Source organism: Calypte anna, chromosome 24, assembly GCF_003957555.1.
Source record: "Calypte anna isolate BGI_N300 chromosome 24, bCalAnn1_v1.p, whole genome shotgun sequence".
In the NCBI taxonomy this organism is placed as follows: Eukaryota; Metazoa; Chordata; class Aves; order Apodiformes; family Trochilidae; genus Calypte; species Calypte anna.
In genome coordinates, this window is record NC_044269.1 from 775,021 (window position 1) to 799,984 (window position 24,964).

A 24,964-nucleotide genomic window follows, 5' to 3' on the forward strand; every position below is an offset into this window, starting at 1 on the left:
GCTGGGTGACTGCTCCTTTCGGAGACAGCTGCGGGGTTTCCCTTTGCAAATTGTCCCCACTGTATGGAGAAGCAGTAGGGATGCTTCAGAAGAGGTTGATGGCAGGGAGAAACCAAGAAAAATGGAGAAATGGGTGGGAGAAAGGAAGAGAGAACTTCTGGGATTGCTAAAAGCCCCAAACAAATCCTAAGCTGCTTTGTGTGAAGCGGGGCTGATCCAAACTGGAGGTGCAGTGTTCCCCCAGCACGTTTTACCCTGTTGCCAATGGATGGAGCTCTGCAGGTGCTTATCTCCTGGGCCAGCTGTTCCAGTGTTTTTATCCTGTTTTCCTGGGGAAATGGCTCCTGGCTGCTCATTAATGGATGTCCTCTTCACCAGATCCCCAGCAGTGGACGGAGACGCACGTGCGGGACTGGGTGATGTGGGCAGTGAACGAGTTCAGCCTGAAGGGAGTGGATTTCCAGAAGTTTTGCATGAACGGAGCTGCCCTCTGTGCCCTGGGCAAGGAGTGCTTCCTGGAGCTAGCGCCTGACTTTGTGGGAGATATCCTTTGGGAACATCTGGAGATCCTGCAGAAAGGTGAGTGCTGGAGTCTCTAGGGGGGGATGATTCACACCCTCCTGGCCAGGCTCAGTTTCTGCCTTTCCAAAGAGCTTGGCTCACAGCCTGGCTCTGCAATGAGTTCCTCACCTTGGGCTTTAATCCCAATCAAAGCAGCATTCAGAGCCCAACTTTCCAGTAGGATTTCAAACGGGCATGGCCCAGCTGGTGGTGGGCAATGCAGATCCTGGCACTGCTTGAAAGAGGAAGGTTGTTTGTGCTGGCCCCTTGGCAGGAACCCACAGCAGGCAGGGACACTCTGCCTGCCTGGAATCAACGGTGGGATTTTCCAAAGCATTCTTCCTCGCCTCATTCAGCTCCTGTTGTGAATTTTACTACTTCCTCTGGTGAAACTGGGTACAACAATACCACCAAAATCCCACCCTAATTTCCCAGTTGTGATAGGAAGCTGCTTTGCTTTGTTTCATGTCCCAGAAGGGGTCAATGACATTTTGTTAAGAGTGATTGTGTCTCCCTCAGAAAAAGCCACCTCTGTCAGTTCCTCCAAACCAGCATTTAAGAGCACTAATATTCATTTATTTGGGGACACACGTGTTGACTTTGGGTGTTGATTTTCATCCTGTCTGGATGCCCATGAAACACTCAGCCTGAGATGGTTTCTAAAGAGCAGGAGAAGAGCTTAACACCTTGAGCAGCAGCAAATCTGGGCTTTTTCTCTCTGCCCATTATTGTGCAGAGCTGTTTGCTTTCCTGGAATATCCCTGGTGCTGCCACACCAACCCTGTGTGCCTGGACTGGGGGCAGGAAGGGGAGGGGGAGTAAAGTTACACCTTCCAGGAAACCATTGATGAATGGATGTTAATTGCTGATTACTAATTTTACTGCTACCTGTGGTCTGCAGAAGGTAAACATGGCTCTTCCCAGGGGCTGTGTCCCACAAGCTGTTTTTCTGCTCTTGTGACTCTCTACTTGGTTTTGTTTTTCTTCGTTTTGCATTATTTTTGACAAGTGCTTGTATCAAGTGAGGAGCTTAACCAAACAAAGCAAATGATGTGGTCATCCTCATTTCTTCTTGCTAGATGCTATCACTTGAAACAAGCTCTGCCTTCTCCCAGCCCTCCTTCATTTGTTTGGGCTGGGACCCACTGGAGAGGGGTGGGATGTCCTGCAGGGACTGATCCAGGTGGCAGGGCTGGGATTTCAGCTCCTTCCTGCAGAGCCCCCAAGGCACAGGAGGGAACCTGGGGCTGTATTTTCACAGTAAAGCAGGGACTGTGACACCTGAGTGCTCAGTTGCTGAGGTGGTGATGCAGAAGGCCTGAGATAGAGGCATCTTGTGCATCTTTTCTTCTGAAAGGATGAAAAAGGATAAAGATGGATTTGTTTGTTTCATCCCTCTTGATGTAGTCCTGGGAACCAAGAAGTCTCCACTCTGTGTTTAGTTTTACTGATGACTTTGTCACTTCTTGCATAAGCTATCAGAGCCTCAGCTGCTGTGGTGGGCTCTTAACACATTTCCCAGAAGGGCAATATCTGTGAAGTATTTGGAGTGTAACTAAGCAGAGCTTCCAAGAAACAGCCCTCCTCATCCCAAAGACTGATCTCTGTTCCTTGTCAGCCGTGGGACTCATCTTACTGGCAGTGCAGCTCCAAACTCCTGACAAGATCTGGGTTCTGCTGTGCTGGTGCTGTGAGGTGCAAAGCTGTCCCTGCCCCATCTCTGCCCATGCAGGAGGAGCTGGTTGTCTCCACTTGGCAGCTGGGGATGTGAAGCCTCAAGAGATGAAGGTTTCCCTATGGAGTCAAGGTCCAGCTTGCCAGTCCCCCATCTCTTTCATCTTCCCCATCACCACTCGGGGGTGTTGATGCTGGGAGTGGTGTTTAACCCCCAGATGTTTGGCGTTACCTAGAGAGGTGTAGCCACCAGCACTGGGTCAGGCTGGGACAGGCTGTGACCTTGCTGTCCCTCCTGCTGTCATCCCTCCCTTGCGAGCCCTTTCTGAGAGTGACTCATGTACCACAGACTGCTCAGGGTTTAAAAACAGCAGCAGATGGGCAACTTTTCCCTGCCTGGATTCGGGTATTTTCAGGCATATTTTTTTCCAAATTTCTTCCTAAAATAACCTCCTCAGTTACCAGCAACCAGCAGCTGCCCTCTGCTTGACTGTAAGCAGAGCTGAAGGTTGCTCTCCTTCCCTGTGGTCACCCACCCTGCCCCTTGGCACACACCATGGGGAGAGAAAAAGAGCATTTCTCATTAGGTCTCTGTTTGCACAAACCCTCCTTTTGTTAGAGAATATTTTCCACCCTGCAATCCCCAGGAGGGAAGGCCAAAATTAGGCTCCTTGCAAGCGAACGTGCGTTATCTTTGGTTCATTTCTCTTTAGCCTCAGCAGAAATAAACATAACCCCTGAGCTGTCTCTGTGTTTTTTATTTTGCTTACCCTCTGCAAAGAAAACAAAAATCTCCCATGCCGGTACCTCTGCCCACATGCTGTGCTGGAATGAGTAAGGTGTTCATGGAAAAACTGGTCAGGGTAGGAGCAATGTGGTTTTAACATGGGAAAGCAAATTCAGCACCAAGCCCAGGGGTACCAAAGTGCTTGGAAAAAGCAATGGGAAGCAGAAAATCTATGCTTTGATCTGATACGTGCTCTTTCTCCACGAGTTATGCCTACAGGAGGGGTAAAATTTGATGTGCTGGCCCTGTGTACACTGGGGAGTCACATCAGGAGTTGGGTGATGGACAATGTGGCAAAGATGGGATCCTTTTCATGGGATCCTCTGCCTGCACGGGGTGTAAGGTAGAAGGTGCTGTGAAGGCTGGGAATTAGTATGAATTTGGGGTTGTAGGGGCTGGTTTTGGTAGCTCTTACCCACTGGCTGGGTCTACAAATAGGGACTTCTTCAGGAAAGCAGCTGTCCTTGTATAGGGGCTGCTTCAGGAGTTCATGCATGGAAGTGTAATAAGCAATCCTCAAGAGAAAGAAAGGCAACAAAACTGAAGGCAAGCAAGGAAATGATGCAATTAGTATTTCAGAACTACCTGGAGCCCCTGATTGGGAAAGTTGTTGCTGCTCTGTTTGGTTTTGTTTGGTTGAAACTTGGGCATGCCTGCTGCAAGAATTCCCAAAGGAACCCAAGTGCATCAAGCACTCCTTTCAGTGGGATTTCACCTCCTCCCTCATTTCTGTCCCTTTGAACCTCCCAACTGAACCCAGAGAGGTGCATTTTAGGAAGCTGAGACCTCTCCGTGTTACAGCAAGTCTTGCAAAGCACAATATGCCTGTGGACATGTGACATTTCCTTCCTTTTCTCTTTGCAGAAGAGGTAAAACCATACCCAGCAAATGGAGCCAACACAACGTACCCAGAATCCCGCTACACTTCAGACTACTTCATTAGTAAGTCTCAATTAGCAGTGTCAGTCTGCTGCTTTAAGGTTTGTCTGCATCACCTGAGAAGTGCACCAGTCAGTTGTTGCTCTGTCTCAGCAGTCCTAAAAAGTGACCCCAACACCCCAGAACATTGGGAATTTAAAAAAAAAAAAGTGTTTAAAAATTAAAGGAATGGGGGGAATAGGATTAATTCTGGGTTGCTATGTAGGAGCCTAGCAAGGAAAGGGGTGAGTCACCAGTCTGGACTCTGCACTTCCCATTCCAACTGGTTTGGAGGTGTTCTTTAAGGGAAAAACATTTGAGATCTGTGATGTGTTTTGTGAACCAGCAAACATGAACCAGGCCCCACCTGAACTGGCATTCCAGGCTCTGGCTCGAGAGGAGAGGTGACTATGGAAGTGACTCATCTATTGCAACCATCAGTTCAAACTTCCTTGCCCTGTATCTCCTTAGCTGAGAAGGTCTTCATGATTATTTGCTAGCTCTTCATGATTTGCCAGCTTTTTCCCCCTACCTGCATGAGAGCAGTTTGGTGTAATGCACACTGCTGATGGGTGAGGGTGTCTTCTATTTTTCAGTAGCTGCAATAATAAACCACCATCTCTCTGTACCTTTTAGAAACCTTACTCAAAGGCAGTACCCAGTTGTGGCAGATATTTTATATCCAAAGCCAATCCCCTCTTGCACTGCAGACTGGAGGTGGGGAGCCCAGTGCTCTGGTGTTATTTGAGCTGCTTGTGTTTGGGTGTGCTTTCTGACACTCCTGCTCTGCTGGCAGGTTATGGCATTGAACATGCACAGTGTGTGCCTCCCTCCGAGTTCTCTGAGCCCAGCTTCATCACAGAGTCTTACCAGACCCTCCATCCCATCAGCTCAGAAGAGCTCCTGTCCCTCAAGTACGAGAATGATTATCCCTCAGTCATCCTGCGGGACCCAGGCCAGACAGACTCCCTGCAGACAGACTACTTCACCATCAAGCAAGAAGTGGTAACACCAGACAACATGTGCATGGGACGTGCCAGTCGAGGTAAAGACTGAGAATCTCCCAGGGTTTGCTTTGGTTCTTGCTCTCTTCCTGCACCAACATAGGAAATGATGCTTTGGGGGGACCGAGGCCATCAGGGTCCCGTGCAGTGCCACTAACAAAGCCATATAGACCTTATGAGGTTGAACTTCCCTGATGGCTTTGAGCCCTCCCTGCCTTCCTCTCCAGAGAAAGCATGAAGAAGGGCTCTGCACTGCTGCCTGTTTTCACATTGCCTGCAAAAATGTAGAGCTCTGGACTTTGATGGCAAACTTGAGTGAAGTTGAAATAGGCTTTTGGTTTATTAGGGAGGACAGGCTGCTGTGTGGTTATATAAATCTCATTTTCCTAGGAGAGCAGGCTAAAACCCCTCAAATCCTTCACAAGTTCTCATCAGGAATTACTGTCCAAGGCTGTGAAGGGTTTTATACTTGATCCAAAGCCTTTATCCATTCCCTCAGTTGATTTTGATGGCTGTTTGCTTGAACTGATCGTCTGTTCTGGTGAACCCAAGCCCTGGGCTTTGTTAGGAGATGCAGATGTCATGGATTGAGTCAGTGACAGAGCTGAAGGACCCCCTGAATCCATGTGCTAGAGCCCTGCATCTCCAAAGAGTTATAGGTACATGATCCCTGTTGGAGATGATGGGCTCTAAACACCTAAACACTTCTGAGGATCTGAGCCCAAATGCCTTTTCAATTAATATTATTAAATTCTGAACACATGGGGCCCAGATGCTTGACTCCATCACTTAATGCAGGGCTGAGGATCTGGCTCATGGAATATATTCAAAGCAAATCGAAGTTTAATCCATAGAGCTCAAAGTCACTTCCAAAGGGGTATCATTATCTCCTGATTCCAGGTAGGGAACCTGAGGCATGGAGAAGAGATCTGACCTGCCTGCAGTCGTGCCCTGAATAGAATCCTGGTGTCCTTATGCCTAAAATTCATTATAGCACTGTGTGGCTGTGCTCTGGGTTTGATGCTGAACATTTAAACCTGTTCAGCCAGGCAGCAAAGCTGAAGATGTGCTGACTCCCTGGGAAAGCTGGAGCCCCTTTGCAGGTCTGCATCCATACATCTCATTTTAAGTATCTCACCCTTCTTCCCAGCTGAGACAGCTAATGACAGGAAAGTTATTATTCATGTTATCAGCTCTACTTCTGGCTGAGTGTGACTTGGATGAGCCAGCAGAGCAGTGATGTTAGAGTTTTAGGCAAGCTCCTCTTTCTAGAGTTCTTTTGCTAGATTGTCTTTCACAAGTTTCTTTCCCTTTTCCTGACCTCTTCTGTAGTGCAGGTGATTTCATAATAATCCTCATTGAAGTGCAATGATTCAGGCAGGCTTTTGCAATTGTATCTTGAGCCTGTTCTCACTGGCAAACCTAAAAAGGCTGCAGGGGAAGGAAGAAAGAGCCTTTAACACAGCTTGGGGGCCCAAGGGCCCCTGGTGTTAGCAAACACTTTAACACATTGATTGCAATTGAAGAAATGCAACAACCTGCAGCTGTGCTTACACTAATGCTACATTTCAACCCTGTTAGAAGGGCTTTTGGGGGGCATAAATCCTCCCAGAGTGGTATAAAGAAGGCTTAATATAAAGCAGAGGCTGGTTAATTTATATTTATGCACAGCTTTCCCTTCCACTGGAGGAAGAGGTTGGTCTGTCCCAAAGTCAAGCACTCCAGCAGTGGGAAATTCCAGATGAAAGTTTTCCAGACAGTCATCTTTTTGCCTTTCTTTTTGTGGGCTTTAGGAGTTGATTTTGTGGTTCCACAGGACTGGCTTCCCTTTGCCTCCCTTTATCAGTGAGGACATCTGCTTGGAAAGCGGAGCTGCCAAACTCTTACCAAGTTTCTCCCAGATAGGTGCAAAGCCTTATTTTTCCAAAGGCTCACATTTAGGTTAACTTTAGCTGAGTTTTCAACAAAATTACCCAAGTCACATCTCTGACTGTTACTCTGGCACATTTTTAATTCCTTTTCTAAACGAGCTGGTGTGGCAGAGCTTCTCAGGGAAGTGGTTATGCCAATTCATGAGCACGCACGAAGCGGGGTTATTTTCCCCTTGCAGGTGTCAAGAGGTGTATTTGGTGACATTCTCAAAAAAACCCCAAAACCTAGAAGGAAAAAAAAAAGAAAAAGAAACTGAGCTTGAAGCACAGACATCACCAGCAGAATCAAGCCAATGGGTCCAAACTTCAGACGATTCAAATCAGCAAATCAGTAGCTGAGTCTTTTTTGCAGCAAGTGCTCTTCAAACTACAACACAACAAATATTTGGGGGAGCGTGCCAGCGTCTTTCCACGTTCCTGCTCCTCTGTGATTTACGAGCTGGGCCCAAGCTCCGGGTAGCTCTGCCAATGGAAATTTCTCCAGGAGTTCTTGCACAATCCCAGCAGCTGTTTTTAGCCCGCTTTGGGAAATTAGTGAACTTGAATGATCCTGTTACGCTCTTCATTTGTCAGTAAAGATGTTGAGCAATCGGCAGCGTACAGGAGATCAGAGAGAGCAATTTCAGTTTGTTCTTTGGATCCTTTTTTAGCTCTCTGGTTTAAGTACAGAGGGTGGACTCACGCTGTCTCTAGTGAGTGTAAATCAGCATAGCAGAGCTGAAGGATCTGGTCTCTCGTGTTCTGGTCTTTACTAGAAATACCCCAGAGAGCAGCCTTGATACAATCCAGCTGTGCTCACCTTACCAGAACTGGAAAAATAGCTGTTGGAGCTCTCAGCCTTGTGCTTTCCTCCTCCATCAAATCTGCTGCTGCTTGGGGATTTCAGGGTGGAAGCCGATTGTAACATATGGCAATAAAAGGCTGTATAGTTTCGGAGGAAACATCAAAAGTAAAGAAGCTGGGAGTCCAGTGCCCTCGAAGACTCCTGAGCAGCGTTTAGATGGGGCTGGCAGATGCAGTCTGGGACTTCTTGGAGACCCATATCTTTCAGCAGCCAGAGCATGAGGACTTGGCATCTGGACTGTGCCTCAAACATCGGTTTAAAGTGGATTATTTCTTTGTTGTTGCCTTTTGAACCAGGGAACAAGTTCCCCTTAGCCTCGGGCATCAGTCTTGGGTAGAGAGTCAGGATTTCTATGTTTTTCCCCTAATTCCAGGGCTCAGAATTCCAAATAGCATCCCAGTTTCAGGCTGCACTTTTGAGTTTGTTTGGAGACGAGGCGTGGTGGGACAACATAGAATCATAGAATTGGCTGGGTTGGAAGGGACCTCAGAGATCACCAAGTCCAACCCTTGATCCACTCCCCCCGTGGTTCCCAGCCCATGGCACTCAGTGCCACATCCAGGCTCTTTGGAAATAGCTCCAGACACGGAGAATCCACTCCTTCCCTGGGCAGCCCCTTCATTCATCATCATCTGCCTGGTTGCCTTCTAGAGCAGGCAAAGCATCCTTCTCCCTGCCAAAGCAAGTGAGACCACCCCTGTGGTGGCCAGGCACATCTCACATGCCCTTTCTTCTCACCAGGTAAACTGGGTGGCCAGGACTCCTTCGAGAGCATAGAGAGCTACGACAGCTGTGACAGACTGACACAGTCCTGGAGCAGTCAGTCCTCCTTCCAGAGCCTGCAGCGTGTCCCCTCCTATGACAGCTTTGACTCTGAGGATTACCCCACTGCCCTGCCCAACCACAAGCCCAAGGGCACCTTCAAGGACTATGTTCGAGATCGGGCTGACATGAACAAGGACAAGCCTGTCATTCCTGCTGCTGCCCTCGCTGGCTACACAGGTAGGGTCACAAACAACCCTCAGGAAAACACCTCTCTGCTGGACATCTTCAGGAGAGCCTCCAGGGGTCTCTGGGCTGGCCACTATCTGTTGCTGGTTTAGCAGTCTCTGAGTTTTGAGGGGTTTTGAGGTGGTCCTGGGGTCAGCCCCACGGCTGTGGGCACACCCGAGAGCACACAGCCCTCCAAAGCTTCATGTCCTTCAAGGGTGGGCACTGCAGACCTCTCAGAGCATGAGGGGTCTGGGTGGTGAAGCCTTGTGTTTTCATTTGCCCCTGGATGCCTCCTGGTTAGGTGTGGGAGGCTGCTTGGTATCACTGAGGACACAAGGCAGTAGAGAGCCCTGGTTTCCCCCTCCAACACTTCTATGAAACATGCTGGCCACTTGGTGTGATTTCCCACAAATCCAGATCCAAACATTGCTCATCCTCTACACTGGGAGGGATGAGAAGGTGACAGGCCCCAGAAACTGCAGCTTTTTATATGACAGCACTCCAGCAATCTGGCATCTCCATGGGGAGAAATCCGGTGGGGTGGAACTTCCAGCTAAAATGAAGATAATCCTTTCCAGTCCTGTGCCCTGGCTTTTCCCTGTACTATAAGTAAAATCCACAGGGTAGCCTCCTGCCAGTTCCTCTTTCCCTTGTACATGCTGAGCTCTCCTGCCCCAGCTGGGAGCAGCTGTGGCCTGGAGGAGCCAAGCAGTGAAAATAGTTTGTGGAGATAAAGATCATCAAAAGCTTCAGAGCAGATCCTGAGGTGCGACTGTCCCTGAAATCTCCTCCCACACACAGCTCAGCTTTGGGCTGATAGAGAGGTTTTTTGTAAGGGGGAACAGGGGGGTGGAGGGGGGAAAGAAATGCAAAGGGGAGGAGAGGTGGGGAGATAATTTTAGGAGCTATGTGTAAAAAAGGAAGTGGTTTGTTGCTGTAGCTTTAGTTAGAAAGAAAGCTCAGCCCTGGCTGCTGAATGAGGTTGTTTCGGAGGAGTCTATGCAAAATAAAAGTGTGCTCTGCTATTCCTGAGGGGGTTTTGGGACAGGCAGGAGCAGCAGGAGGAGCTGTGCCCCCAGACACTGCCCTCCACTGTGCCACAGAAGTTATTCCTAAGAAAGGAGACAAGTGAGCACAACTTGCAGTTTGAATTCCTGCCTCCTGATAACGCCTTTCACTGCCAGTGGAAGTGTTTTGGTACCCAGTGCCTGGGCAGGAGCCTCGGTTGCTTTTTAACAAGTTGGGGAAACTGAGGCACGGAGGCTCTGGCAAAACTAGGAGCTTTCTTTTCCCTGCTGGATGTTTCCCTCCCTGTTTGCTGATGGAAAAGAGCCGCCCCCGTAGAGAGGAGATGTTCCCAGCTCCCTCCACGAGCACAGAGCCCAAGTCAGAGGCTGGACCTTGTGTTTTGGCAAGGAATATTTGCACCCCAAAGAGTGTCCCTGGACTCATGCCTTCAGGAAGGGGAGACTTGGGTCAATGCAGTGACAGAGCACACTTCCAAACACTGTGCTGTGCAACATTTTCCCTTCCTTCATTTCAAACCCCAAGCCAGGAGTATAATCCCTTGGCCCAGGCCTTTCGGTGTGATCAATAAGTGGGAGTGCCCTATTTTTATTTTTTTTTCCTTGCATTGCTTCCCTTGAGAATCTTTAAATAGGGAAAGGAAAATCCGAGTGTTTCCAGAGTCAGCAGTCACTTGGAAATCCTTGGGCTGGAGCGCTGCTTGCTTGCTCTGGAAGCTGCTAAGTAATAATTCAGTACTCAGACTGCCCCAGCCTTGGAGAAAGATCTTTGGACAGATGAACTTTGCAGGCTTTGAACTCTCCAGAGATGTCCCCTGTCCCTTTTAAAGCCTCCTGACCTGTCAGCACCTGACACTGTCTGTGCAAAGGGAGCCCAGCGTGGGTGCAAAGCAAAGCCAGGTTGCTGTGAAAGCAGGTCACAGCCAGAGCAAGTGAGAACATGCTGTGTTAGGAGCTGGAGGAGAACTGGGCCCTCGAAAAATGGCTTTGTATTTGTGTATTTTGGGGGGAAAAAAAAAGAAAAATCAGGCAGAGAAGTGCTGGACCTCTCTTGGGGCAGCTGAACAAGAACTCTCAGGCAGAACTCCTTGGTCCTTCTCTTTCTGCTTTGCTTTACATTACTTGGACTTTACTCGGAGGAGGAAGTGCTGTCTAGCAGCTAGAACAGAGGAACTTGAGTCTGGGCTCTGTTTGCAGCTCTGCTGAGGAGGTGGAGCCTCCAAAGGAGCAGAGCAGAGGATTCCCAAACCAGGTTCCCAAACCCCTCCTTTCCCTCTCTCACTCGGATGATGCTCTGAGCACATGGCCCTCCCCAGTCCCAGCAGAGCACCCAATGCACTTCCCATGCTGAGCACCACTTTGGGCTGGAAGGCTGAAGGCCACGTCCTTCATCTCCAGGGCTCTCTGGGTTGACTTGAAGAACAATATTATTCAGGTTTTGTTACCAAGGGCCTGTTTTGCTGGTGGCCCAGGGCTTTATCACAGCAGCAGCAGCAGATCTCTGATGGTATCTGCCCTTGCTCTGGTGGGAAGGTGCATTTTGACGGAAGCTCCGGGTGTGTTTGATGTGCTCTTCACCCAGCTCTCAAGCAGCTTTTCAAAGCTCTGTTATCTGCCCCCACATCTTGACCTAATTTAACAAGTTGCCATGGTTGCTCAGATAGAGGTTGATGCAATTTTCTTATCTTGAAGGAGAAACGTAACTGCTTGGGAGTTGGTGAACTTCAGTTTCCATAGCTGCAGGGAGGGCCAGCTCTGGACACCTCTGGGTTTGGGGCCAACTCTCTCAGAGCTTGGCCAAGCTTGACTCTAACATTAAACCAGATGCTTTCTATTTTTATTTTTTTTTACATGACCTAGGAGAGGGAGACAGAGTGCATCTATTAAATGTAGACAAGCAGTGTGTCAGGGTGCAGGCAGATGTGCTAAACCTCACGCTGGCTTTGCTGAGCTCAGTTTGAGCTCCTGAGCTGATGCAGCAGAAGCATTTGGGGTGGCTTGTGCTAAGTGCAGGCTGGCACCCAGGCACAGATCCCTTCAGGCCTGAGGTTGGATGGGCTAAATGGAGCTCAGCTTTGCCTCTGTGCCCCTGCAGCCACTGCTGGATCCTGCAAGCCATTGGCTACCATGGCCACCAGCGTCCTTCGTGAGACCAGACATGGTGTGGGTAAAGACAGAGGATGAATCTTGGAGGGTGTGGGTCTGACCACACTGGGCCTTTCTGCCCTACATCTATTTTTCCACTGCTCTGACCTACTTGTGCTGCTGCCCACCAGGCTCTGAACTCTGAACTCCCTCTGAACCACTCAGGCTCTCAAGGCTGAATGGTTTTTGGCTTTTCTTGAATGCCCAAAAGCACCTGCATGGGTTTATAGCTCAGACATGGAGTTTGTTGGCTTTGTAAGACCAGGCAGGGGCTTTCCATCTCGTGGTGCTGTCTGCCTGGCCACACCACCAGCACTGCCAGGTGCTGAGCTGCTGCTCTGCACAACTGAACAGACAGAGCAGAACAAGCCCCCTCCTGTCTGAGAGGCAAAAGGAGGAAAGAGAGACAAGAAAGGTGAAGTGACCAAAACTTCATTCCTCATCTGCCAGGCTGGTTTTGTGCTTGTGATGCTGTCCTTTCTCAGGGACCTAGGATGCTACTGATAACTTTTGTAGACAATCTTGGCTCCTAAAATGTTAATACCCCCTCCCCAGCTAATGTCACACGTGCCCTGAGTGTCCCTAGATGCTACCCTCATTCTCATGCTCCCCTTAAAGACATCAGAAAGTGGTGCAGAGAACAGCTGACCTCTGGCAGATGCTATCTCCTCCCAGGACCTCTTCTATCTACATAAGGACTTTGCCCAGCCCTGACCCTCCTTATCAGCATTCACAGTTCCCTGGTGATTGGGCCCAGAATTTGCCTGCTGAACCCCTCTGCCCTGTCCAAATTGTCTGTGGTGCAGAGCCCAAAGCCCTTCAACCAACCACCGTTTCTGGGTGATATTTATCTGTGACACAGAAGTGAAAGCAAGCAGCAGCTGCTGTTTTGCAAGAAAGTCAAGGTGGTACCATAGAAAGTGGGTCTCTTACACCAGAGCTTGTGTGCTGCTTCCCCCACTTCTTCTTGTTGTCTGTTCTCCTTCCACCAACAAGTTTCCTTGATGGGCTCTGGTCATCAGCATCCAAAAATCCTTCCTGGTCCTTCTTCCCACCACCATCCAGTGATCTGCCTCTCCTTGACATCCAGAGTCTCTGCAGAACCTTTACTCAAGACATCCACATCCTTCCTACCTTCTTGCCTGCTCTTTGGGAGAAGTGGCCCTGGGTGGGCACCCACAGCCACATGTGCCTTGGGTGAGGGAGCTGGGAGACACAGCAGCAGCACCCCCAGCCCCTCTGCCTTGCTTTTCCCTTCTTTGGCTTTGTCTCTTCACCTGCCCTCCCAGAGTGACCTCAGCTGCCACCACCCCACATCTCCTGCTGCTTTTCTGCAGAGCCTGCCTGGGCTCATTTAGTTTTTTGCAAGGTGGGGAGCTGGAGGATGGGGCTCAGGGCTGGTTCAGTGGCTCCTTCTCCACTTGCCCATGGCACTGCCCCAGGGCTCCTCAGCCATGGCCAAGCAGCAACCATGGCTCAGTCCCTCCTTCCAGACAGTGAGCTGGAGAGTGTCACAGCAGCTCTTGACCTGCAGGACCACCTTGAGGGGGATATGTGAAGCTCACCAAACCCCTTGTGCTTTGCCAGATGACTCAGGAGTGGGACCAGTCCTCCCAGCATGTTCTTCCTTGAAATAAGAGGTGTATCAGGGAAGCCAACCTGGCCTGGAGTGGTCCATCTGGCTGCTCTCCCCCCTGTGAGCATGGCCCAAAGCATGTGGCTCCCTAAGGAAGGTGCTTCCTGGTCCTTCCCTGCTTTCCTCACACCTGCTCCTCAGAGATCCTTCCATCTGAGCTCCACTGCTGCCCTCCCACACATGCAAAGCCACCACTTGGCAGTGATATTAGTACCTGGGCAAGAGCTGGGGAGGAGGTGGCTGAGCTTGCTAACAAGATGGGGATGAGCTCTGCCACCCCTCAAAAGGGTGAGGAAAATTGGGGACCTTTGGTGCCCCAGTGCCATCAAAGGGGGCTCAGGGAGGGCAGGCATGTGAGCAGGGCTGGGGCTGTTTTGGAGATGTTGCTATGCCCAATTGTTTTGTTAGGTTGAAACCACAAACCACAGAGGAGAAGCAGAGGTGTGCTTGCTGCTTTTTCTCTTTTCTTTTTTTTTTTTTTTCTTTTTTTTTTCCCCCATGTAGCTTTGTTTTTTTTTCTTCTTTTCTTCTTGTTTGAAAGAAGGAGAACAAAACAGAGGCCGTTGATAGGGGTGGGGGTGTGAAACTGTCTCCAGAGAGAGTGGGGATGACGTGGGTTAGGGCTGTGCCTTCCTGGGCATGGCTCAGCTGCCCCAGCTGGGTGGTGCCACCATCACCATGCCAGCAAAAGTGGCCAACCTTCATACTTTGGTTTCAAACCCTCCTAGAGCCCCCAGGAAGGTTCTAGGAGATCTAGATAACCAAGGGAGGATGGCATGGGGATGGCACCAATGGTGCTTGGAGGGGCACCCATGGGTGCTGAGGGAGGACCGGTGCTGAGGATGAACCACTCAGCCCACAGTTCCCACTGTAGCAGACAGACACTGTCTGGTCTAAGAAGCATATTTTCTCCCTGACGTGGGAGAATTCCTGCAGTGTGACACTCCCCATGAAGGAACCCCCCCCATTCAGTGCCACCAAGCCCAGACAGGGACCCCTTTGTGGTTCCTGTCACCCTCTGGCGGGTGCTATTCTTAGCAGCCTCTGTGGGTGCTGGAGGTCATGGCAGGGTGGGAGGACATCCTACAAACCTCTTCAGTCCTTGCCTTGTCTTTTGGGGCGCAGGGGTTGACCCCGTTCCCCAGCCAGGGCTGGATTTGCTCTGGGAAGCCCCCGGGTGTGTGGGGCAGTGGTTGTACAAGGTGGTTTGTGTCCCTCCACCCCATGCTTGGGGCTGCATCCAAAAAAAAAAAACCCCAAAAAAAAAAACCCAAAAAAACCTCCAACCTCCAACAACCCAGAGCTGCAAGAGCAGTCCAGTGATGGTTGTTTTTTGGAGATAACCAAGGCAGCAGGTGGTGTGGTGAGTTGGAGCTGGCTTTAGGGCAGTCTGTGTGGGTCTGCATGCCTGTGCCATGAAGTGGTGTGGAGCAGGCACTGCAGGGGGGATTTCCAGCAGCCCTGGGATGAGCAGAAGTGTTGAAGCAGAAGGGATGGAAAATGGGCTCTGCTCCCAGCTCCTGCCAGGGCAGAGGTTTGGGGTGCAGAAACAAGCCTGGCAGCTTGGTGCTTGCCTTGAGAGCTTTGAGGAGGTGATGTGGAGGGGTGGCATCTCTGCAGGAGCCAAGGGTCACCTTGAAAGCCTTTCAGCCAATGGGAAAAACAACCCCCAGCTCCTTGCTGGGAGAAGAAGCAAGGAAAAGAAGTGAATTTATGGAGATAGCCCTCTTAGCACCGATTAATGATGCCTGGACCTTCAGCACCCCCTCCTGCATCATTTCACCTTCTTACTCCCCAATCTTTGCAGGCACACAGGCTGGGGCATGTGCTGGGCTTTGGTTCCTGTCACTTCGTGCATCTCCTGCCTCGCTGACATCTCTGTGGGGCCTCTGCTGCCTTCCCCTCTGGCAGGGTGTGTGTTTATAGGAGCTCAGACATGCCTGCAGTAAACACATTCTTGTCATAATTGCTGGTCCAGCACAGAGGGATTTGGGGTTTTACGTGGATCCTGCGGCCGGCTGGGAATAGACTTTGGGAATCCCTGTGCTGAGGATGACACCACTTCCTTCAGCATCCCAAAATACCCAGCACGGGGGCAGGAACCCTACCTGGGTGAGCAATTGCTGGGTTTCCTGGCACCTCTTCATGCCAGCTGGCACAAAGGACTTTGAAAGTCTCCTGCAGAGCCAGGGTGGCCCTGAGGGGATTTAGAGGGCCCTGGGGTGTTTTGAGGGCAGTAACTTACTTAAGAATGTGGAGCCTGGGTGATGGGTTTCCACCTGTCATGTTTTGGGGAAGGAATTAAAAAAAAACCCTCCTTGTTATTTGGTTGGGCAGGAGAGAAACCAATGGGAGGTGATGAACCTGGGCTTGCTCCCATAGTGTCTCCTAGGACCATTTTTTCTGCTCACCTGATTTGGGATACTCTCCATATGCAGGGAGGGAGTTGTTGTAAAGTGAGATGAGCCAAGAGAAGCTGTCCCTGTGTGAATTCACCTGCAGTTCCCTGTGGAGAACCTCAAGCAGCTGAAATAGCTTTTTTGCCTAATGTTTTCTGTGTATTTAAAGCTCACTGCTATAAATAGGACTCAGCCTTGAGATGTGGTGGCATTTCAGGCCAGGGGGTTTGGCCCTTCCCTTTCAGATGAGAAGCAAAAGCATCATCTCAATTTCCTCTCTTGTTTTGGCATGGATAACCCAACTCCATCCCTACCAGGGAGCTCAGCTGGGGAGTCAGTAAGCCAACTCTCTCATTTCCTCCTCCCCAGCAACTTCTCTGCTTTTGAGTCTTTTTCAGCCTTGTGGAAAAGGGGGAGCAGCCCTCTCTTTCCTCCTCGGGTGATCCTGAAGTCAGAGCTCTGACAGCCTTCGTTGGCATTCCTGGAAACAGGCTGTTCTCCAGCCCTTTTCCTTGGTTAGCTTTGTTTTTTTTTTTTTCCCCTGCTTGAAGCTGATGCTTCAAGGGTTCATCCCAGCCCACTGTCTTAATCCAGCCCATGCAATTCTTTTTGTGAGAAATCATTTCCTTTAACCTCTGGCTCGTGTTTATTGTTATTATTGTCATTATTAGTGCTGCATTCTCAGCTGCTTTTAAAACATGGCAAAATCTCTCCCAAAACACATTGCCCGGAGCTAAGTGCAGTATTTTGGGTGTGGCCACGTTTGGAAGTTGCTCATCAAAGACATTTTGGCTTGAGGGCATCTCCTCTGCCTTTGGTAGGCACAAAGAAGAGGGTAGTATTTCAAAATCACTCCACGTACACCATGAATCCTGCCCAAACTGGGCTGGGGAGCCACAGGCTTTCCCTGGGATGTTTTGGTTACTGCAGAGTAGCTTTCTTGGGCTCGGGACAAATTGTTGTTGGCCAAAATTAGCACCTGGGGAGATCCACCAGTCCTGGGGAGATCCACAACCTTCCCCATGCTCCGCAATCCGGCGTAGCCCATTCCTGCAGCAACACGCCCTGGAAAGAGGCCAAATAATTTTCATACCTGTGTTCCCCCCTTCTCCTTATCTCAGCAAACAGAGCTGCAGCAAAGAGTCAAGGTCAGGAAGCTGGAGTCTGCCCGAGTTCAGGCCATGGCCAGGAGCTTTTTTGGCATGGAGGAAACGGTGGGGCTTTTGTGCCAAGACAATGACTCCTCCTCGTTTGGGTGCCAGAAAAATAATCCTATTTATGTAACTGGAAGGGAAGCATTCCAGTGCATGAATATTCAGCTCTGATTGCAAATAGGAAGCTCTTTTACCTGAAGGATTTAACTCTCAAGCTGTCATCAAGCCCAGATCTTGCCCTGTGCCTGCTGGTGTTTTCTTTTTGATAGGAGGTTTTGTTTTTATTTTTCAGCCAGCAAATGAATTCCCAGCTCTCCCCACAGAAGGGGCTGTGCTGTTCCTGGCATTAATGTCTCATGTTCCCTTTGTCTTTCTAGGCAGTGGACCCATCCAACTGTGGCAATTCCTGCTGGAACTGCTCACTGACAAGTCCTGTCAGTCCTTCATCAGCTGGACGGGCGATGGCTGGGAATTCAAACTTTCCGACCCAGATGAGGTAGAGTGCTCTGGAATTAAGTGCTTGGCCCAAGTTCCTCTGAAATCTTGGTGTGCATGACCTTCCCCTCCTCCCTTCAGAGCTGTGATTTGGGCAGTCACTTTTTTCTGGTCTTGAATTAGAGCCAAGTTGAAACCTTATGAAAAACTGGGCTGTGGTGATACTCAGGGAGCAGGAATCTCAGCCCAGAGTTGGGTGAAGTAGCTGAAACAGCCTGGAGAGGGAGAGAGTGCCAAAGCTTTTCAGATAGAATGTGTAGAGGTGAGAGGAGACTTCTCGCTGATTTGGGGGAATAGATGGGAATTTCCCTGACTGATGGATCCTCACAGAGTCCTCTGCAATGTCCTGCCATTGTGCAGAGGTTGTTTTTCCCAAACTTTAGTGCCTGTGACCCACTCGTCACAAGATGAGGCAAGTCACAGAATCACAGAACCATTTGGGTTGGATCTTTAAGATCCTCCAGTCCAGCCATTGCCCCACCTCTTCCCACTCTGGTGCTAAACCACATCCCTCATCCCCACATCTCCATGTCTTTAAACACCCCCAGGGATGGTGACTCCACCTTCCAGTGAAGAACCTTCTTCTAAAACCCAATCCTTTCCTTTATCCGGCACCACCTCTTCCCCACCAAATCCAGACTCCTTTTCCCATCCATCCATCCATCCATCCATCCATCCTCCTCCATTGACTCTCCTCCTCCTTCTCCCAGGTGGCCAGGAGATGGGGCAAGAGGAAAAACAAACCCAAGATGAACTACGAGAAGCTGAGCCGGGGTTTGCGTTACTACTACGACAAGAACATCATCCACAAGACCGCCGGGAAGCGCTACGTCTACCGCTTCGTCTGCGACCTCCAGAGCCTCCTGGGCTACACCCCCGAGGAGCTCCACGCCATGCTGGATGTCAAGCCTGATGCTGATGAGTGAAGTGGCTCATCCAGGGTGGAGGATCAGCCCGTGGCAGTCGAGGGGACTTTTTTTTCTCTTGTTTTCTTGTCACTGTTAACTTTTGGCGGGGTTTTTTTTTAATTTTTCGCGACTCGGATTTGATGCTTTGAGGATGGTTGGAGAGAAAAGGTGGTGGAAGAGGCAAACTTTTGGCCGAAACCTAAAATGTTTGGTTTTGGGGAAAAGATTTGCTTTTATATATATATATTTTTATTTTTTTTTTCTTGAAAGCTCCAAGACAGGCTTTTTGGGGGTGAAATTCTGAGTTTTAAGAAAGCCAGAACAATGTAGCTCACTTAAAAAAGAAACAAACCCTTCCCCATCCCTTGCTTAGACAAAAATATTATCAAGTAAATCTCTTTGGGTTTTGTGTTACTCACACCCAAGCTGACAGGTCAGGAAGTGACAGTATTCCCCGGGATTTAAAACTTTTTTTGGGGGGGCAGGGAGGGAAAACTGAAGTGGGTGAATAGTCCTGCTTTGGGGAGGGGCAATATAGGAAAAAACCAAGAACTCTTTGTTGTTCTTGTTTCTGTCAGTTGTCTTTTTTTCTACGCAAGGCAGAATTTTTGCTAGGAGGGATCAAGACTTTTTTGTTTGGTTTTTTTTTTAAAAAAAAAGAAAATTGTTAAAGTTTTATTTTATTAAATTTTGTGCCAGTATTTTTTATTTTTTAAAATAGTCTTAAGCTCTAAGATGGTCTCAGTATTGCAATATTGTGTGTGTTTGTTTCTGTTATGCCAGCAGAGATTTTTATCATAGTAAGGAAAAAAAGAAATTCAACAGAAAACCAAAAACAAAAGCAAAACCAAAACCAAGGAGTTTATGTAGACCCCACTGGAGAAGTTTAAAGCTCCAGCTCGGCACCTCCGAATCCTCTCTGAGGGAAAATTTAACTCCAGACTGGCTCCTGGGTGTGGGTAGCTCATGATTCCAGTCCCACATGCTTTGCTTTTCTGGTTGCAGATGAAGCTGGTTGAAATTTCTGCTTTTTAGGGTTTTTTGTTGCTGTTAAAAAGGGGCCTTTCTGTGTGGCTGTTTCTTTTGTGCACAAAACCTATCAAGACTTGCAGGGAAAATGTCTTTTTGCATTTCCCAGGTTGCTTTCTTTTTTACTTTGGTGCTTTCAGAAAATGGGGAGGGTTGGTTTTGTTTTATGGAGGGGAAAGGGCAGAAATTCCCTGTGTTTTGATGTTTTGGAACCATCCAAGTTGATTGAGGGGGAAAGAAAAAAAAAATCAGGAAAAATTGAAAAACCAAAGGGAAATGTTTTTTCCTTCCTGTTTCAACCAGCTCTATCTTTATTGCTGTGTCTTTTAACCAGCCTGGGCACAAGCAGAAAGGAAATTGTCCTTGCAAATGGCTTCTTTACTGCTCCTGCAAAGCCTGGCAGGGTGTGAGTAACATGAAGCATACGACCTGGGTCACTGGGCTAAATGAGAGCTCCTGTCTGCTGGCCTGAGCCAGCTGCAGGATCAGTCCCAGGGTCCAGGGGGGGGGAGAAGCTGCTCCTTCTCTCCTCCAAACCTTCTGCAGTGGGGTTTGTGTCGGGAGAGGGAAATCCCTCTGCCCCCAGCACCTCCCAGGATGCTCCAAATGCCACCTCTGAGTTAGAGGAGGGCTGAGGTGTTGAAGGAGTTAGAGGTGAGCACTTCCACAGCCAAATACAACCCCCAAGGCAGATCTGACTGCTGAATTATTTTTTTTTCTGCCCTGAGAGCCACTGGGTGTTTTCTTTTTAGACAGTATTATGCATTGGAGCCAAAAGTACCTTCTTGTTGTGGTGTCTGTCTGTCTGTCTGTGTGGTTGGGGTTGTTGGGTTCATTGCAGAGGCACTGTGAGACCATCGTGGGGAGTGAGGCAGGGAAAAGCTTTCCCAAAATCCTTGTCAGGGCAGAGGGGGGGTGCTGCCAGCTTCAGCCAGGCAAAGAGACAAAATCTGGGGGCATGTAACCCCACAGCATCTGGGGGAGCTCTACCCTGGGTTAAGGTGATGCTCAGGGGTGCTGGGTTCTCCTCTGCTTCCTCCAGAGCTGGGGGCAGCCAGCACCTCTGTTGGTTGTTTTCAGGGGAGTCAACCCCCCAAAAAAGGGGGGGTGGAGGGGAAATGAGTGGGCCAAGAGGGATCTCCAGCCAAGGGGGATGGAAGCAGATGGTGGGCTAGGTGAGGGAGTTGTTAGTGATGCTCGTGGGGCTGCACATCATTCACTGAGCATAGGGAGAGAAGAGGGTGGGATGGATGGAAGGTGGAAGGAGCAGGCACCATAGGAGAGAGGGATGCTGCCCACTGGGAACTTAAACTTCATCTCCTCAGGCAGACAGGGAGGATGGGAGGAAGCAGCTTGGCCCAGCTGGAGGGAGGAAGGGACAATGTGGATCCTGGGGATGAGGTCCCAGGGCAGAGCTCTGCAATGGGACAGCACAGCCATGGGCAGGGGAGGTTCAGTTCAGAGCATCCCAACAGGACACCCCATCCAGGCTGGATTTGCAGCAGCTGGATGGGATTTTTTTAGGCCCTTTTTATGCCAAGTGCCCTTAGCTTACCTGTCACAGGCCACTTCCAGCAGTGCTTTGAAACCCCTCCTGTACCCTGCCAAAGGGTGCTGCCAGGAGGTGGTCACCCTCAGCACCACCCCATGGCTCAGGACGTGGCTTCTGCTTTGCCCAGCTGCTCCACTGCAGATGAAGTGCCTTTTTTTCAAGTAGAGAACAGGGATAAAGATTTCCCCTCAGATGGAAGGAACCACAAATTGGGTACCAACCCAATCCTACTGCCAAGCTAAATCCCTCCTTTGCTTTGCTGGGCTTATTTTGTCCAGGTTTCCAAGGCAAACCTGTCCCCAATGACGTTGGGAGGATGGTTTAAAGGTTAGAAAGGGGTGAGTTGTGGCAAGTAGCTCTGGTTTTTTGGAAGCAGCCCTTGGCCAGAGCTTCTCCCATCATTTCTCCTGTTTGCCATCCCAGCTCGCAGCCTGTGTGGAAGTGCAGCAGAAAGGGACATCAGGTTCTGGGTTTTCTCTTTTTCTTTAGGTTTATATTCCCAATCCAGAGACCATCCCACAGGGTTGTGTGCTGTTTATACACTGGAAATTTGCAGATTTGTTTTTGTTTCTTTCTCTCTCTCTCTCTTTTTTTTTTTTTTTCCCCTTTTTCTTTCTGCTCTTTAATTGCTTGTTGACTTCTAGTGAGGGATGTGCTGAAACCCAAATCCTCTGATCTCCTGGTTTAACCCACATAGATGCTGGAGCAGAAGGATGGGTTGGAGGAGGATGATGGAGATCTGCTGGGGATGGGACTCACTCCTGTGTGGGGACAAGTTTCACCCTTGGCAGATACATATGGCTTTTGGAAATGGGGGAATTCTGTCTTGTTTTGGAATCTCCCAGTGATTTTTAGGGGATATTTTCAGATCCTTATGATCTCCTGTTCTCCATGCAGGGCTGTGAGCCCTGAGCCCTCTCTTGGGAGCTTTGTTCTTGCAAACAGCTTTCCAGAGCCTTGGTAAAAAAACAACCCAAACCTGATGACAAATCCAAAGCACTTTTCCTCTCACTTTGCCTCTCTCCATCTCTGTGTGAGGATGATCCGTAGCCACTCGTGTCTGTATCCTATTTTATTTCCACACTCCACCATCCTGCTCCAGGCACCATTTCTCAGCTGGAGAAACAGCCAAGTGGGGTGAGGAATAGAAAATATTCTCAAATTAAACCTTCTCAGCTCTTTCCAAACCTCCTCTAACAGAACAGTCCCTGGAAGCACGGATAAATTCAGATGCTGGGGGAAATTTCTCTCTCTCCTGACTCTTGCTCTCCTGGAGGGGTTTTCTGCAAGACTTTTGGGCTGAATTGCTTCTTCCTTGGTTCAAAATTAGGATGCCTTGGTGTGCTCTGCTCTCTGGTAGGGTCTCTATAACACCTGTGAGCTGTTGTCTACATTCCAAAGAGGTATAAATAAATGATAAATCTATGTATACATATATGTTATAATGGAATATCTCCAGGAATTAACTGCCTCAGTAAAAGAAAAAAAAAAAAAAGGGGGTTTTGGTGATTTTTTTGTTTTTTTTACAAATGGGATTTTTTTTAAGCTGATAAAACATAGTAAAAAAAAAGATATTGTTATATTGTGCTGTTTGACTATTTTCCAACTTGTATTTTCATATAATTTATATTTTTTAAAAGTGGGGGGAAAAAAATTTAAAAAGCGAGTTTAAAAAAAAAAACAACAACAAAAAGGAAAAAAAGCAGGTGCTTTTTAAAGAAAAAAACAAACCTGAGCTGAGGTAGCTTAGAGATGTAGCGAGGTGTGTGTGTGTCTGTGTGTTGTGGTTGGGTTTGTCTCTTTTTTTTTTTTTTTAAAGGATGCAAAAAGAAAAAATAAAAAAAAAGCAAAAGCAGCCCCTCCAGCATCGAGTTCTTAAAAGAAGGAGGGGGTTGGTTTTGTTTTAATTGCTGATGCTGGCACATCATTTTGCTGGAGAGTTTTTTATATACTGTAGCCTTATTTCATATCGTATTTTAAACCATGTGAAATTAAAAGAAGAATAATTCATAGCCCTCGGAGTCAGTGTCTTATTGGTTGCCTTTATTCTTGAAATTCGGGGAAGAACAATGGGAAAAAACCTGAGAAATCCCAGCAAACCCCTTGGTTCCTTGGGCTTGTTAGGATTCTGTGGGGTAGGAAATGGGGGTCTGGGTTAGCTGGTTTGTCCCAGCACAGTTTTGGTCTCGGAGGTGGGAGATGCTGCTGGAGCAGGACCTGGGGTTGTCCTCAGTGACCATCCCCACCTCTCATTGCTGTCTCAGGGTTTCAAACTCTTTTTTTTTCACCCTGAAGCATCACTGGGAGCTTGAGAAATCCCAGTGACTTTTCTCCTCTGATGATTTTGGTAGTAGCTCTTTTCTTCAGCAGACTTCAGTGCTGGAGCCCCAAGCCTCCTGCTCAGCAGCTCTTCATGAAGATGCTGCTCTGCATCCCACTTGCCCACTCCAGACCCCGGGCTGTGGGGCACCAAGAGAAGAAATCTGGGCTCCCAAGGCATCAAACCCCTCCACTGGGCTGATTCATGAGCTCAGCATCTCCCAGAGGTTCACAGCCCAGGAGCCAATGCTTATTCACTGGGCTGGTGAGCTGGCAGGATGGGAAATTCCCAAAGGACAAGGTGACTGAGCTTGGGTGGTTGACTCAGCCTGAAAAGTGCCCAACACTGCTGAACAAGGGCTGAGGAGTCATCGGCTGCAGGAGGATGCACAGGCTGAATCCAGGATGAGGAATATCCAGAATAACTCCATTTATAGTCACTCAGCTTCCAGCCAGGCAGCAAGCAAGACATCCTGAGGAAGGACTGAAGGACCTTGCAGGAGAGAGGAAAGGAGAAAAGTTAAAAAAACCAAAGGGGAAGGTGAGCTGCATCCCTTATCCCCCTCTCTCAGTGATAGAATCAGAATGGGCTGGGTTGGAAGGGACCTCAGAGCTCATCAAGCCCAACCCTTGATCCACTCCCCCCGTGGTTCCCAGCCCATGGCACTCAGTGCCACATCCAGGCTCTTTGGAAAGATCTCCAGACACGGAGAATCCACTACTTCCCTGGGCAGCCCATTCCAATGCCTGATCACCCTCTCCAGAAAGAAATTCTTTCTCATCTCCAACCTAAACCTCCCCTGGTACAACTTGAGACCCTGCCCTCTTGTCTTGCTGAGAGTTGAGCCCAACCCCCCCCTGGCTCCAACCTCCTTTCAGGGAGTTGTAGAGAGTGATGAGGTCTCCCCTGAGCCTCCTCTTCTCCAGCCTGAACAGAAGGTGATTATTTCAATGTTTTGCCCTAAAAATACTGTTGGGGAAGTCCCCGTGCACCTGGGGAACCCCCTAGGGAGATGATGGGTGGCAGTGAACAGCCCCACACCACCACCCCCTTCCCCTTTGGAGGAACCCCCTCTTTGATCCTCTTCTCCCCCTGTCTCCTTTTCCCACCCCGAGGCTCCTCGTGGAATCACCAGCTGAGATTTGGGATGAAGAAGGGGAGTTTGGGGAGGGAGTGGGAAAAAATATTAGCACAGCATCTCTGCACCCCCAGACCCATCCCCTGCCTGGCTGACCACTGCCTGGCCTAAGCTGTTAATAGAAGGGCATCAAAATGGAGCTGAAGAGGAAGGGGTTTGCAGGCAGAACCTCCCTGTCAGGGAATCCCACCTGGAGGTGGATTTTCATGGCTTGTAACCCCCAGCTCTGGCTGCTCAGGTGCCAGATTTAAACCAAACCAGAGCAGCAAGAAGAGTTTTCACAGGCATAGCCCTGTCCAGGGATGTTTCTATCCCCAAGGCCAGGGGCTGGGATTTGTGGGATGAGTTTTTTTTTGTTTTGAATGCTCGAAAGCAGCCACACACCCCAGGAGCTGCTTGAGTATTGGCCAGAGGGAAAAAGGGCTTTTTTTTTTTTTTTTTTTTCAGGTTG

At 49.1% G+C, this 24,964-nt stretch overlaps 1 protein-coding gene across 2 annotated transcripts in view; it reads left to right on the plus strand.

The window, feature by feature from the left end:
- Window positions 1-23,073, plus strand: part of ETS1 (ETS proto-oncogene 1, transcription factor) — a 45,072-nt gene extending 21,999 nt beyond the window's left edge. Inside the window, exons 3-8 of one of the 2 annotated variants that reach the window (XM_030464702.1) lie at window positions 384-579; window positions 3,887-3,964; window positions 4,737-4,985; window positions 8,461-8,721; window positions 17,449-17,567; window positions 18,277-23,073. In XM_030464702.1, the coding sequence (XP_030320562.1) occupies window positions 384-579; window positions 3,887-3,964; window positions 4,737-4,985; window positions 8,461-8,721; window positions 17,449-17,567; window positions 18,277-18,492 (1,119 nt within the window). In that variant the 3' untranslated portion in view covers window positions 18,493-23,073. Of the gene's footprint in view, window positions 1-378; window positions 580-3,886; window positions 3,965-4,736; window positions 4,986-8,460; window positions 8,722-17,448; window positions 17,568-18,276 lie in introns of both variants that reach the window. The other variant, XM_030464701.1, reaches the window with a different exon arrangement.
- The last annotated feature ends 1,891 nt before the right edge of the window (window positions 23,074-24,964 follow it).